Source organism: Sciurus carolinensis, chromosome 11, assembly GCF_902686445.1.
Source record: "Sciurus carolinensis chromosome 11, mSciCar1.2, whole genome shotgun sequence".
Lineage (NCBI taxonomy): Eukaryota > Metazoa > Chordata > Mammalia > Rodentia > Sciuridae > Sciurus > Sciurus carolinensis.
The window spans coordinates 102,927,232-102,941,764 of NC_062223.1; the positions used below are offsets into that span (position 1 = coordinate 102,927,232).

Genomic DNA, 14,533 nt, shown 5'->3' on the forward strand with positions numbered 1-14,533 from the left:
TTTTTTTTTTTTTTTTTTTTTTAATCCTATTGGCTGCTTATCAGACAGAGTTAAAATCAGAACCACTTAGAATGATATAAAGTAAGGAATTACAGAGACCTGATCTCATACTGTGAGATAATCATGGTTTGTCTATTTTTTCTGCATCAGGTGCTGAGCTTGCATTTAGAGCACGGGTATAGGGGTTAGTGGATGGATGAGAACTGGTGCCAGCTGGGCAGCTGAGGCATGAGGAACAGTTGAAATCTCTCTCTGTCTCTCACCAGAACTTGTGATGGTCTCTTCATATATCTGAGTTTCCAGTGTTGCTGTGAATGAACTACTGAGGTCCCGGGATTCTTGTTGTGGAGCCACACTTATGCCTGGCTCAGGATTTGCAGAAATTGAGGGAAGAGATCATGTGGTAGCTGGAGCTGTAGGGCCCTGCATACATGATACGTATGAATCCATAGTATGAATTAACAGAACTAGACAACTGGCCATGAGTGGCCACAGTGCCAGACTACGTCAACCCTGAGAGAGTAAGTCAGCTACTGCTCTATTTCCACTATCCAAATCCCAAACATTTTTTTTTTTGTCACCAGCCTGAACTAGAAATCTTTGGAGAACTGGGTGTGGTGGCACACATCTGTAATTCCTGCTACTGGGGAGACTGAGGCAGGAGGTTTACAAGTTCCAGGGCAGCCTGGGAAATTTAGTGAGCTCCTTCCTGTCTCAAAATATGATAAAAAGGGCTGGGGATGTAGCTCAGTGTTAGAGTACTTGCCTAACATGTACCAGGCCCTGGGTTCAATCCACACAACCACAAAACTCAAACATATGGAAGATGGAATTCTGGGGATCCCCCAGTAGATCTTTTCTTTCATATTTCCTAAGGTTTTGTCTTTTGGCACTCCATTCTGGGTGTCTTCCTTTATCTTCTTGCTCTTTGTTTTTTAAACTGTATTTCTATTTTGGTAACTATATTTTCAATTTTTATGAGTCTTAACTTTTTCTGTGTTCATTAAAAAAATAGTATCATGTTGTGTATGTATGCAATATCTTCCCAAAGTTCTCTGAGAATATCTTATTTTTTTTTCTTAAATCTGTTCTCTAAATTATTTCTGTTTCCTCAGGGATAAGTCACTTTACTGCTACAAATTTTTCTCTAATATCTAGTGTTTGATCCCCCACTTGATTTTATTAGTGGTACAATAATGAAGATGACTAGATGTTTGATGTAAGTGGATGAATCTTGTTCTCTGGTACATTTAATATTGAATGAGAAGAAGGGTGGCGTTTCTACCCTAACCTCAAAGCCAAAACATGGGTTATTTTTAAACTTTTGTTTAGAGACATAGAATCCACTTTAAAGGTCCTGCTCATTCTTGAAATATTTTAAAATTTACCTAGTAAAGAATCCTTTGATATTTTGCCTGATAATGAATATCTGGCTCTGGTTTTTTTATTTTTTATTTAAAATTTTTTTTTTTTTTGTACCAGGGATTGAACCCAGGGGTGCTTAACCACCAAGCCACATCTCCAGTCCTTTTTTTAAATTTTTTTAAATTTAGAGACAGGATCTTGCTAAGTTGCTCAGGGTCTCACCAAGTTGCTGAGGTTGGCTTTGGATTTGTGACCCTCCTGCCTTGTTCATGTGAATCTTCCATAACATGTACAGTTTCTCTTTTAGGACTGGTTGGGGAAAAAAAGAGGATGAGGCTGATGTTTGATTTGGTACAGGGCAGAGAAAAGGGAACTCAGAAAGTGGCTATGGCAGGAGAGATGCCCTGGCAGGAACTTGGAACTGACAGTGACTCTGATAATCTAAGACCTCAGGAATTCAAAGACATTTTGTGGGAAGAACTGCATTTGCCAGAAGACTCAGTGAAGCCTGGGTTGAATGAACAAGGGAAGTGACTTGGGGCTACATTAATGAACAACAAGAGTGGAGCTGGGACTTCCATTGAGTGATAGGGTGAGGCATGTCTGAAGACCCCAATGTAATGTGGTGAGATTTGTCTTATCTTTGATTTCATTATATACCTTCCCTTACCACAGAAAAAGTGCCCCCAGGTATAATTTTATTATGGAATACGAATTTTATTTATTTGTGTATATAACATTTACTGACATCTGCCATTTGCATGTGGCCTGAGGATCATCATAGACGAGTAAGATAAAGTCAAAACATAAAGTTCATCCTCGGGGGAGAGAGATACATACAAAACCCAACCATAATGCAAGAAAGGATGGAGATTGTGCTGAGTGGAGTGCAGGGAGAGTGTTAATTCTGGTTGGGGAATACTGATACAGAACCCATTGAATGAATGAATATTCTCCCTGAAGCTTCTATCTCCGTCTGTAATCACTTCTCTTTCCTGTTAAGAAAGAAAATAAGGACATTCTGACACAGTCTACAAATGCATAAAAGCCATCATAAGATTTCACAAACAAAGGAAATGTCATAATGTGCATAATTTATCACTTACCTGGCTCCAATTTTCTGTGTCTGGGACAAAGATTGTGAAGTATAACCTCAAAAGGCTAAGAAAGCAGTATTGCACTGAGTGTGGGGCCTGGGGATCAGATGCCTGTGCACCTCGTCTGTACCATTTTAGTAGCTGTGTGACCTTGAGGAAATTACTACTTAACCTCCTTAGCATTAGATTAGCAGTCTATAAAATGGGAGAGTGCCTCATGGAATTGTTAGATTCATTGAGCTAATTCATGTGAAGTGCTTGGTATACTGAAAGTAATCAAAGCATTTTAGGTATTATTTTTGTTATTCTGAAAATAGCATTGGGAGTTTTGCACTCATAACTTTAATCACATTCTTTTGAACCTATATTTTCTGCTTATATTTCTTTTCTTCTTTTTCCTTTTTGTGATTTTTGGGGATCAACTCCAGGGCCTTGCACATGCTGAGCAAGTGTACCATTACTTTTTGGACGAATGAACTCCCTAAATTTACAACTTACATAATTAAATCCAACTTTCTGTTGTCCAGGAGCTTGTTCTTTCCTACTTGGATAGGGGTGGGTGCCTTTTTGTCCAGTACTTAAGAATTAAATGCACCAAATGGGACATAACTTTCCTATGTTCATATGTGAATACACCACCAGTGAAATTCCACATCATGTACAACCACAAGAATGAGATCCTAATTAAAGTAGGTTATACTCCATGTATGGATAATATGTCAAAATACACTCTACTATCATGTATATCTAAAAAGAACAAATAAAAAACTTAAAAGAATTGAATGTACCAGTTTTCTTCCTGTTAAATTTAATCAGTCTGCCTCAGATCTTCTTTAATCCCTTTGTACTTTCTTAAGGTCCTGAAGAGAATAGAATGCTCTGTTCTCAGAGTTCTGCTATTTTATACAAGGAGGTAGTTTTTTCTGTCAGCATTTTGTGAATCCTCTAGAAAGAAGCAGCTGTTTGTATCTGATCTGATCTTTAGGGTTTAGCTGCATAGCATTTTCCAAAGTGTGTTCTCTGAAGTATTATTTTGTGGGGTTTCAATAGGTATTCCATAAAAATGATTATAATTTAGGAAACATGGAGTTAAACACTGTTTGTTTAGTATTATTTAATATCTTATGCATCTGAATTTTAGTAGGTAGTGTTTTTTAAAGTTATTTCTTCACAGCATGCTTTTGTGGAAATTGTCTTATGGGACTAGCATTCCAGAAATGCAAATAAAATTGGGCAATGCTGATGGGTAGTAAATTCTAAGTGCAGTTGATAGCTTAAATCCATTTTTCTGCAGTAACAGTTTTCCTTGAAAGGCAGTACTCTTTCATGTGAAAGCATTTTCATTGTTCTTTTGATCACTCAAAAACTCTTAAGTGATCTTTGGTAGTATATTCTTATCTCAGTACATACATCCATTTATGTACACATCCATACAAACATACATCCATACATCCTGATAATTTGCTGGGTAAGTTTGATTATATCTGCTGACTAAAAGATGAAATTCTGTATTTTCTTGTTCAGATTGATTTTGAAAGCTTTCTAGGTAGTGATAGGCAGGCATGCATGGTAGACAAGGTATGAAATCATACAGCTCTAAGGTGGAATCATTGTTCAAGCATTTGGCAGTCACATGACTTTGAACAAGTCACTTAGCATCTTTGAACTTTTTTCCCTCATTTTAATCCAGAGGCATGAATTTTTATCCTTGTCCTTTGATTCCTTTTCTGAATACTATTTCTGACTGACTTCATCAAGTAAATACAAATCAGCATATTTCAATAACTAAATTTGGAGCTTAATTAAAATAAAAATACATATATTGGGACATGAGATATTCATAAACTTCATGACTAGTAATTATTAGCAGTGACTGTCCATGGTTAATCACTTTCCCTACATGTATATGTAAGCAGGAAAAATGGGTCACTGTTGATTGCCTAGGATCAAATCCCTGGCAATTGGCAGCTGTGGAGCATGGTGTTATGTTCCTCCAGTCCGCTCCAGGGGAGACCCTCCTAAGGAATTTGAACTAAGCCAGGAAGAAGAGTGAGTGACAGCTTGAAAAGAATCTTGGTAGTGTCATTGTCATAATCTCACCATATGATACTGAATTACTGAATCTTAAAACTAAAACGAAGATCACTTTATACTCAGTATAAAATTGCCTGGTCAAATATGAGTATATAAGGTCTAACTTTTCTCTTCAGTAGACTTTTAGATATAAGTTACAGTGTGGTTTTCCAGGTAAATGCCCATTTCTCAGCCTCTCTCTTCCAAGACTATTCTAAGGAGAAAATGTGAAATCCCCCTTATTTGAAACCATAAATATTACCATATAACTTCTGAATGCCATCAATATCATCCTGTGCAAGTCTGAAATTTTGGGACTCTTCAATTCCATAGGTTGGATACATCACAGCATTAGGATCAGAGGAATGACCCAGACCCAAAGAATGGCCAAGTTCATGAGTTGCAGTGTACAGGAAGTTAATTCCTACAACCAAAGAGGTAACATAGAGTAACTATTAAAATAACCATGTAAATACCTAACATAAAAGAATAAAAACAAAGTAATTATAAAACTACCCAACTCTTAATCCTCTATAGCTTACCTATTTGCTTCTAGACTTTCAAGACTGGGAAAGGGTTAGAAGAAGAATTCAAATAATAGTGCTTTATATCACTAATTCTGCTTATTAAAGAAAAGTAATATTTTTCTGCCTATTTGCTTCTTCTAGAATCACAGGTCAGTGATATTCTATGGTGGAAAGCAAAAGCTTTAAAAGCATTAAGACCTGTGTTTCTAACATAAATCTGTTACTCAACTGACAGGACAACTCTGGACAAATCAATTGATTCTGCTCAGTCTCAGTTCCTTATCTATTAAACAGAGATAAGAATTCCTACCCTATAGATTTGTCAAGATAATTAGACTTTCCCAATATCTGAAAAGTAGTAGCTATTCAGTAAATGATTATGATTTTGAACATTAAGGAGAAAGTTAGTTTTGAGAAAGCTAAGACAAAAAAGGCAGTGTCTCCAGGCAATGCTGGGTGTTGTTTTTGATCTTGATTCATGAAATCATATGTGTGTGTGTGTGTGAATATATATTAATGATATGTAATATAGATGATATATAGATTGTGTATATGTATCATATGAGATGACGATTAAGTCTCTCAGATACACAGAAGGGCTTTGCAAGTCAGGGGAAAGAGTGAGTCTGTGAATTTGAGGAGTCACAAGAGCTTGATTTGGGTTGCATTAAAGGAAGCTGTCTTTAAACTACCATGAGTGGGAAGAAAGGAGAATGAAGATGTATAAGATGTGGCACAAAGGCAGCCTCACTATATTTCAGGGGTTAGGTTTCTCTACTTTGTTTAAATGGTGGTAAATTCCCTTAGCCAAATACAAGTATTAATTTCACTTTTAATACCAGTTACTAGCCATTTCTTATAAAGAATTGTTTCCTCTGAGGATTATTTATGCCAGAGCTCTATTACATTAATTCTCAGATGTGTCTGTAATCTCCCACTTTGTAAAATGATGAATATGATGGGTTAGGTCACGGAGCTGCTTCTTTTCATCCAATAATCCCAGAATTGCATATAATTTTAAGATATTGTAGTCTTTGTTCCTTTTTTAAATTTGAGACCCTTTTGAGAATATGACGAGCTATAATTCACTGAATTTTTAATATATTCCAAGCACTGTGCTAAGCATTGTACAATCATGATCTCATTTAATTTAAATAATCCTCAAGTGGGAACTATTACTATTCCCATTTCACATAAGAGGAAACTGAGGCTCAAAGACACACAGTGAGCATGATAGAGGCAAATAAATTATACCTGACATTGCTTGACTCCATAACCGGAGTTTCCATCTTTTGTAGTTGTAATATTATGAATATGTTAAATGAGATAAAACATCTAAAGCATATAGTTCAGTGGTTGTCAGTTAAGGTCTTGATAAATATTATAAATTAAAGTAAGTATCAAATTAAAAGTTAAAGTAGAAGAGACATAGGACTCTGTACCTAGACTGCTGCCATCAGTCCAGCGTTCATCCTCATCAAAATGAGCATCTCCTCCTAGACCTGGCCCAGGTGCAAAAGCATGAGCCAGAGTGTTTCCTGGTCCATCAAATGGGTAGAAGTCCCCGTGAGCTGCAAGAAAATAGAGTGACTTCCCTTAGTGACTGAATTTTTCTGGTCATTTCATCTTTTTAGTTTACATGATTATTGAGACTGGGAAGAACAGCCCAGACCAAACGGTCCACACTGCTGGTACCAGAAGCCAGTTGCATTTTGTTCCTTATTTGGTAAGGGCACATTTCCTTTACAGAACCACTGCTCATCACCAATAATTACCACACAGTGAATGTCTACAGGATGTGGAACTTTAAACACATTTATATCTAATTTAGGATTGCATTGAAATGTTTGTTAAATATTATCACTTGGCCAAATGGAGATGGGAGGGAGCATGAGTGTGAGCTTTGCATTTGGTGAGTAATTTGTGTATCATTTCATGTATCTTTTTCTTAAAAAGATATTTTTGGTGACTGGGCACAGTGACTATGCCTATAATCCCAGTGGCTCAGGAGGCTGAGGCAGGAGGATCTCAAGTTCAAAGCCAGCATCAGCAATTTAGAGAGGTGCTAAGCAACTCAGTGGGACCCTGTTTCTAAACAAAATACAAAAAGGGACTGGAGATGTGGCTCAGTGGTGGGGTGCCCCTGAGTTCAATCCCCAGTTCCTCCCCTCAAAAAAGCTATTTTTTTGTGAGCATACTAGATAACTTGTTGAAGAACCGTGCTCAAAGTCTGTTAAAAGAGATTTTGATAGTCCTTTTATTTGTGAGTCAGAGTTATTTATCTTTATATGAGTGTCAGTTTGTACCTGGCTCAACCAGTTCTTGAAAAACCTGTAGTGCTGTTATCACTGCTTTCCATAGCATTTTCTTCAATCTTGCTAATGTTGTGGGCTCAAGTTTCAAGTTTCAGCTAAATTCATATTACCCAGGCAGTTCAATATTAGAATAGACCAAAATGAGAAATATTTTTTCTCAATTTGCACCATGAAACATTAATAAAGAGCAGTTCATGTGTATGCATTATATCTCTTTAATATAAAGTCTCCAGTTTTTACTTTCTTCCACATGAAAGGCATTTGTAACAGGTCCACATTGTGGGGGTCGCTTGAGGTTTTTGGAATCCAACTCCTTCTCTTTCTTCTTGATATTAGCTAGTTTTGAACATATATATACAGAAACACACACATAATGATTCATGCTGCAAAAGATTATATATGTAAAGATTCATGCTACAAAAGAGGAGTTGGCAAATTTTTTTCTAAGAAGGGTCAGATAACATGTAATTTAAGTGTTGTGCACTTTATGAATGTTGTCACAATTGTAGCATGTCTGAAAGTGATCATAAGACAGTAGTCAAGTGAAGGAGCATGGCTGTGTTTCATAACACTTTATTCATAAAAACACACGGTGGGCTTGATTGGGCTCATGAGTCATAGTTTGCCAATTCCTGCATAAAAAGTGACTCTAATTTAACAAACTAGAAAAATTGAAATAATATCTCATTAAAGGTTTCTTTTTCTTTTATTGTGATGCTGGGGATTGAATCCAGGACCTTGCACATGCTAAATATATGCTGTACCACTGAGCTACATCCCCAGTCCTTATCAAGGGTTTTAAATTAAAAAAACAAAAAACAAAAAACAAAAAACAAGAGCACTGATATAAACAATGAACAAATCAAATAGCACATAGGAATAGCCTACTGAACTCATTCTTACCTCCTCTTGCAAAGCCAATCATAATATCAGCAGTTCCCCTACTAACTCTCCTGAAACGCAGCGGGATGTACCTGCTCCACATGTTTAAAGCCTTTGCCACTATTTGATCCACTACAGCAGGTTTTAAGTCTGAAGTGTATGATGTGATCCTAGTAGCAAACAAGAAAACAATATTTGACCTGTTAGGACAAGGTTTTATCATTTGTTTTTGTCAAAACGAGCCAAAACAAAACTAACCTGTAGGTGATTACTTTGGAAGTCCATTTTGGCCTATTTGGGAATAGTGAGTATTCTGCAACATCTGGTACTCCACATCTGGGCTTCTGCATTATTTCTATGATGTGGGAGTTCAACTTTCCAGTTACAGGCAGGCCAAAGAACTTTTGCATCTCTTTGAGTTTGACTTCTAAACTGTTGGCATTCTTTTCTTTTGAGTCATGAAGATAAAATCTCTTGAGATAGTCCTGTTGAAAAGAGAGTAAATAATCTGTAGTTCTTGTTTATTGTCTTTTTTTAAATTTTAGAAATATGCACTTCTTTTGCCTCTGGTTCTTGTGGATTCAAATAGCGATTTGAAGACAATAATTATATAGATACTGAGTACAATAACTATGCACTAATAAAAAGAAAATTTAATATTGCTAATGAAGTGCAAGTGTACCATTTCATGAAATAAAAATTCCTCAGCTTTTCTTTTTTTAAAAAATTTTAAATTATTTTTTTAGTTGTCAATGGACCTTTATTTAATTTATTTTATTTATTATGTGGTGCTGAGGATTGAACCCAGTGCCTCACACATGCTAGGCAAGTGCTTTACCATTGAGCCACAACCCCAGCCCCTCAGCTTCTCTTTTTATCCCCCTTAACTGTTTTGAGGAAAATATACCAAACACTTTATATAGCGTAGACTTGTTTTTGGAACAATCAGGAAGAATGTTCCAGCATGACCTCAAGAGGCACACCAAGACCTCCTTTAGCATCGTGGACCCTGTGAGGAGATCTGAAGTCCCCTGGCCCATCTAAGATTCTGCTGAGGTCTGGTACCAGCTAAAGGTTAAAGAGTCTTAATAATTCAGTCTAGGAAAATATTTAGGACACTATTAGTTTAAATTGAATTAATTGTCCAGGTGAAGAAACCAAAGCTCATAGCATCCAAATGATTTTCTTGGTTTCACACATTAGGTTAGTAGCAGAATTGGCCTGAATTTCCTGCCTCCCAGTTTCTCTTTTCCCTCTCTAGTCTTTCCACGCCCCAGTCTCTCTTTCCCTCTTTTAAATTCCTACTACTACCTCTTTGAGAGACTATAAGATAAAGCAGATCTCCTATGTACAACTGGGTCTTATAGTTTCCTGGTGTTTGCAAATAAAGATGGTAATCTAACAGAACAAACAAACAAAAAATGCACTAACAGCAGCAGCTAAGTCACAAGAACATTTTAAAGCACTTACTAATGCCAGGTATTTACACATTTATTTCAATTAAACCTTAACCACCCTCTGAGCCAGGTGTGTCAGTCATCTTTATTTTACATATGAAGAAACACAGCTTGGAGAAACAAAATAAATATAAAGTCACACCGAAGAAGACTGTGTTCGGATTCCAAAACCATTTCATTAGAAAAATGTATAGATGGCCAGGAAAGATGGTGCATGCCTATAATCCCAGTGACTTGGGACACTGAAGCAGAAGGATTACAAGTCTGAGGCCAGCCTCAGCAATTTAGTGAGACCCTGTCTCAAAATAAATAGGGATGGGGATGCAGTTCAGTGGTAGAGGACCCGGGTTCAGTCCTCAATACTGTATGCATGTGTGCATGTTGTGCACACAAACATAGATGAAATGTATAGGTTTATGTAATGTATGATAATATTGTTGAAATGATTTAAAAATTGGATCAGTAATTTGCAGTCAATATTGTAGTGAATGGTAACAGTCACTTGTCTGTGAACCTATCAGGAGTATGAATTTTACCTAAGAAACCTTATTAATATTGTGCCCTCTATGTCTATTACCAATAATTGTGTGTCACTCAATATAACAAATACTCATTGTTCATGACAATTATGAATTAATTCCTTATTTAAAAGCAAATAGCCTATTTTATCCCTTCTAGAGCCATAGCCTTTACAAAGACACCACTGGAAGAAATGCCTTTGCATTCCTGGGATGACCTTTCCTGCTTTCCATTATATCTAGTTAACCTCCTTTTAGTTTTGACAACCTGTGTGTTAAATAAAGGGACTGAATATTCTTGCAAATGCATTCCTTTTGGAGAATTGATTAGATAGACAGAAATTGCATATAAAAACACTCAAATGAGTCAAGAAAGAAATGAGTCAAGAGAGAAATTGGTATAAAAATTGGGAGGCAAAAAACTGTTAAATATCAGTAATTTAATATGGTTGGATCTAATATATTATTGGAATTTTTTAAAAAGTCCAAGTTCATGTGAAGCAAAATTTGATTTTTCTTATGCCTAAAGCTTAAATTTATAAACAATGCTTAAAAATAATCATTCTATTATTTTACCAAATAATATTTTTAATACATATTAAACTGCTTGTTAAGTAGTACATTGGAAGGAACATGATTTTTGAGCTAGAAAAACTTGTCCTTGATTCTTATTGCTACCACAAAGAATCTACTACCATTCTAAGTTGAATGGGAATCAACCAAACTTTGGTTTCTCCTGGTTTTTAGAATAGAACTAAGCATTAAATGATATAGTGTATAGGGAAGTGCTCTATAATTGGCAATTACACACATGCAGTTGGTGTTATCATTTGTTTACTAGAATAATTCTGTGAGGTACAAAACATATAGTATTATTATTTCCATTGGACCCAGGAGAAAACAAATCCAGAAGTTATTTCCTTGCCTATCATCATCAGCTTATAGCAAAGTCATAACTTCTACCCATACTTTCTGACTTCAACATGTAGTTTTCATCTTAAGATGCAACATTCTATATCCCTGTGAAAAGAATTTCAAGTCACAATAAATAATAATAAATCTTCAATTTATTGAGCATCAATAATGTCCCAGGTACTGGGTTAAATGCTTTATAACACCCTATTTGTTATCATTATCTCCAACTTCCAAATTGGAAAACTAAAGATCAGAGAAGTTAAATGACATTTTGAAGTTCATCTACACAGTGAGTGGAGGAGTTGGAACTCAAACCCAGTTTGGACAGGCTCTAAAGCCTGTTCTGAATGGCTCCTTGATGAAAACATATTCCCTTTATAATAAAAAATATTATGAGAAAATTCATTGCAATTCTAACATAGAAGGAGAAGTAATTGAAAAACACTTCTAATGCTGACAGCAAGACCATTGAGCCTAGGTGAGTGGACTGTGACATACCTGAGCCTGTTCCCACTGCAGCTCATTCACTTCTCCCGCCTCCTGGGGCAGTGGCAGGGCCAGGTGGCCAGGCAGCAGACACACAGCCCACAGCAGGGCCAGCTGCATAGCTGCCATGGATTGTTCTCAGACCTACGGTTGGTTTGATGTTTTCTGCCAGAGGCTGGAGAAATTTATACAGCTCTTCAACCCTGAATATGGAAATTGGTGACTCATTTGAGTGTTTTCTTTCTTTTTAAAAACTATGTGTGTATGTGTTATTTTTCATTAACAACAATGAGGAAGTATTGTGTCCTTATTGGCAAGAGTCACGTAATGTATTTATCTTTCAAGGGCTTTTTTCCCCCCTGTCTGCTGTATAAACTGAACTCATGAGAAAACTCATTTTATTTGCCTGAGTCAAATTATTACTCACAGTCAAATTATTACTTCTCAGTTTAAAAATTTGGGGGTTGATCATTCAGGACATTATTGTATTATGTATATTAAAAGGACTTTTCAAATTTGAAATGTATAAAAAAGCACAAAAAATTACAAATAATCAATATTATTAAGCCAATACTGTAACAATCACCAAAGTCAAGAAACAGAACATCACCAACATCTGGTGGTTCTTTCTAGAGGAAGAGGATGGTAGCAGGGGCTGATGGGAAGACTGCAATGTGATGGTTGGTGGCCACTGTAGAGTTGTGTTCCATCCCCTCACCTTCCAGATATCTCAGTTGAGCAGTGAGAACTCCCTTCTTTAGGGGTCCTTTTAAGTAGGTTACCTCTTTTCGTAGTGGTCAACACTGCTTCTATTTTTTCTTGAATTATTTGAAAAGCACCAAACAAGAATCTTTGAGCATGGGCTTGACCTGTTCATCTGCCCTACTTACCTTGCTCCTCACTTTGTACTAGCAGGTTTTCTCCAAAGCTAGATTTTCGAGTTGAAAGTGGTTTTGTTCAATCCTTTTTTCCAACTGCTATGCAGTTACAGTTAGAGCTGTGTTAGACCTCAATACACATAAAAGTTATTCTACATATAAAGATTAGAGAGACATTGTCTAGAGATTCTGATCCATGTACTTAATTTTTACAAAGATTAAATTGAGGCCAAGATTGAGGACAACTAGTTAAAAGTAGTTATGACTCCCAGTTCAGTGTGTTTTCTATCACAAAACAACTTACTTGTTTTGTAACAGGTCTGTTTTCCTCATTGTATTATATATTTCTTGGAGAGCACGATGCTTATGACTCAAATACATCATGGGAGATACCTCAAATATGCTAGAACTTTAAAGTTTAATGATTCAGATATCTTTAAAAATACTTGGTAGTAGGGCATTGTGTGTGAGCATAGATAAAATTTCTAGTTCAATTAATTACATTTGTTCTCTTTACTGAGATGCTTTGATCCTGTGTGGTCACACTTCAACTATACTTATATACTTGTTATCCTTAGGTAGTGTATACAACAGGAGCACAAGAAATGTTTGTAGAATAAATGAATATTTGTAGACTTTACTTGGATCAGCTAATGGTGAAGATATATGACATATTCAGTGATCTTTGCATTGAATTAAAATCAAAAGGCATTCATTTCCTCAGAGAATAAGACAAACTACAGACTTGGAGAAAATATTTACAAAAGATATCTGATAAAGGACCATTTTCTAAAATATATAAAAAGCTCTTAAAACTCAACAAAAAGAATATAAACAGTCTGATTAAAAATGTGCCAAAAATGAACTAAACGGACAGTTCTCAAAAGAATAAATATAAACGGCCAACAAACATACAAAAAACTTTCAACATTGTTAGCAATTATGGAAATGCAAATCAAAACTACATTAAGATTTCATCTCACTCCAGTTAGAATGGCAACTACCAAGAATTCAAATAATAACAAATGCTGGAGAGAATGTGGGGGGAAATTCCACACTGTTGGTGGGATTATAAATTAGTACAACCACTATGGAAATCAGTATGGATGTTCCTCAGAATAATAGGAATGGAACCACCATATGATCCAGCTATACCACTCTTTGGTATTTATCCTAAGGAATTAAAGTCAGTATACTCTAATGATACATGCATACCTAAGTTTATAGCAGCACAGTTCACAATGGTCAAATTATAGAACCAGTCTAGGTGTCTGTCAATAGATGAATGGATAAAGAAAATGTAGTATATATACAAAATGGAGTTCTATTCAGCCATAAAGAAGAATAAAATTATGTCATTTGCAGTAAAATGTATAGAACTCGAAAGCACTATGTTAACAGAAAGTCAGGGACCATATGTTTTCTCTCATATGCGGTAGCTAGAGAGAAAAAAGGGGAAAACAAGTGTGTGTGGGTAATCTCATGAAAATAGAAGGGAGACCTGAAAGTAGAGGAAGGGGACCAGAGAGAGGGAAGAGGAGAGAGTATGGACAGGGACTGGGTAGTATAATGGACCAAATTATTTTGTGTGCCTGAATGAATATGTAACAACAAATCCCGTTATGTATAATTATAATACATCAATGAAAAAAAATGCCAAAAACCATAACAGATATCTACCTTACCAAAGAAGATAGACAAATAGTAAATAAGAATATGAAAAGATGCTCCATATTATATGTCATTGGGGAGATGTACGCTAAAATAATGAGATACTACTATTTGGTTAATAGAATAGTCAAAATGCAGAGCATGGGCAACACCAAATGCAGATGCACTTGTGGGAATGTAAAATGGTATAATGGGAGACAGTTGGCAGGTTTTTTTTCTTTTAATAAATTAGTGTATTATAATTATAACATAATAGTGAAATTCATTGTTAAATTTGTTCACACACACAATATAACAATATCATTTGGTCAATTTAATTCTCAAGTATCTTTTCTCCCTCCTCCTACCT

General features: G+C 35.8%; 1 protein-coding gene across 1 annotated transcript; it reads right to left on the reverse strand.

The window, feature by feature from the left end:
- Window positions 1–2,058: 2,058 nt before the first annotated feature.
- On the reverse strand, window positions 2,059–11,805 carry Mmp7 (matrix metallopeptidase 7). Its single transcript, XM_047515773.1, has 6 exons — window positions 11,648–11,805; window positions 8,518–8,744; window positions 8,281–8,429; window positions 6,505–6,633; window positions 4,798–4,959; window positions 2,059–2,360 (listed from the first exon to the last, which is right to left on the reverse strand). The coding sequence occupies exons 1-6, from the start codon at window positions 11,762–11,764 to the stop codon at window positions 2,332–2,334; spliced, it is 813 nt and encodes a 270-aa protein (XP_047371729.1). The 5' UTR covers window positions 11,765–11,805; the 3' UTR covers window positions 2,059–2,331.
- Between the last annotated feature and the right edge of the window lie 2,728 nt (window positions 11,806–14,533).

Excerpts from the sequence above, each read along its gene's own strand:
- Mmp7 (XM_047515773.1), bottom strand. The coding sequence starts at position 11,764 with ATGGCAGCTATGCAGCTGGCCCTGCTGTGGGCTGTGTGTCTGCTGCCT. Across the intron at positions 8,745-11,647 it reads TGCAGTGGGAACAGGCTCAG|GACTATCTCAAGAGATTTTA; the intron begins GTATGTCACAGT and ends TCTTTTCAACAG. Across the intron at positions 4,960-6,504 it reads GACTGATGGCAGCAGTCTAG|GAATTAACTTCCTGTACACT; the intron begins GTACAGAGTCCT and ends CTTTGGTTGTAG.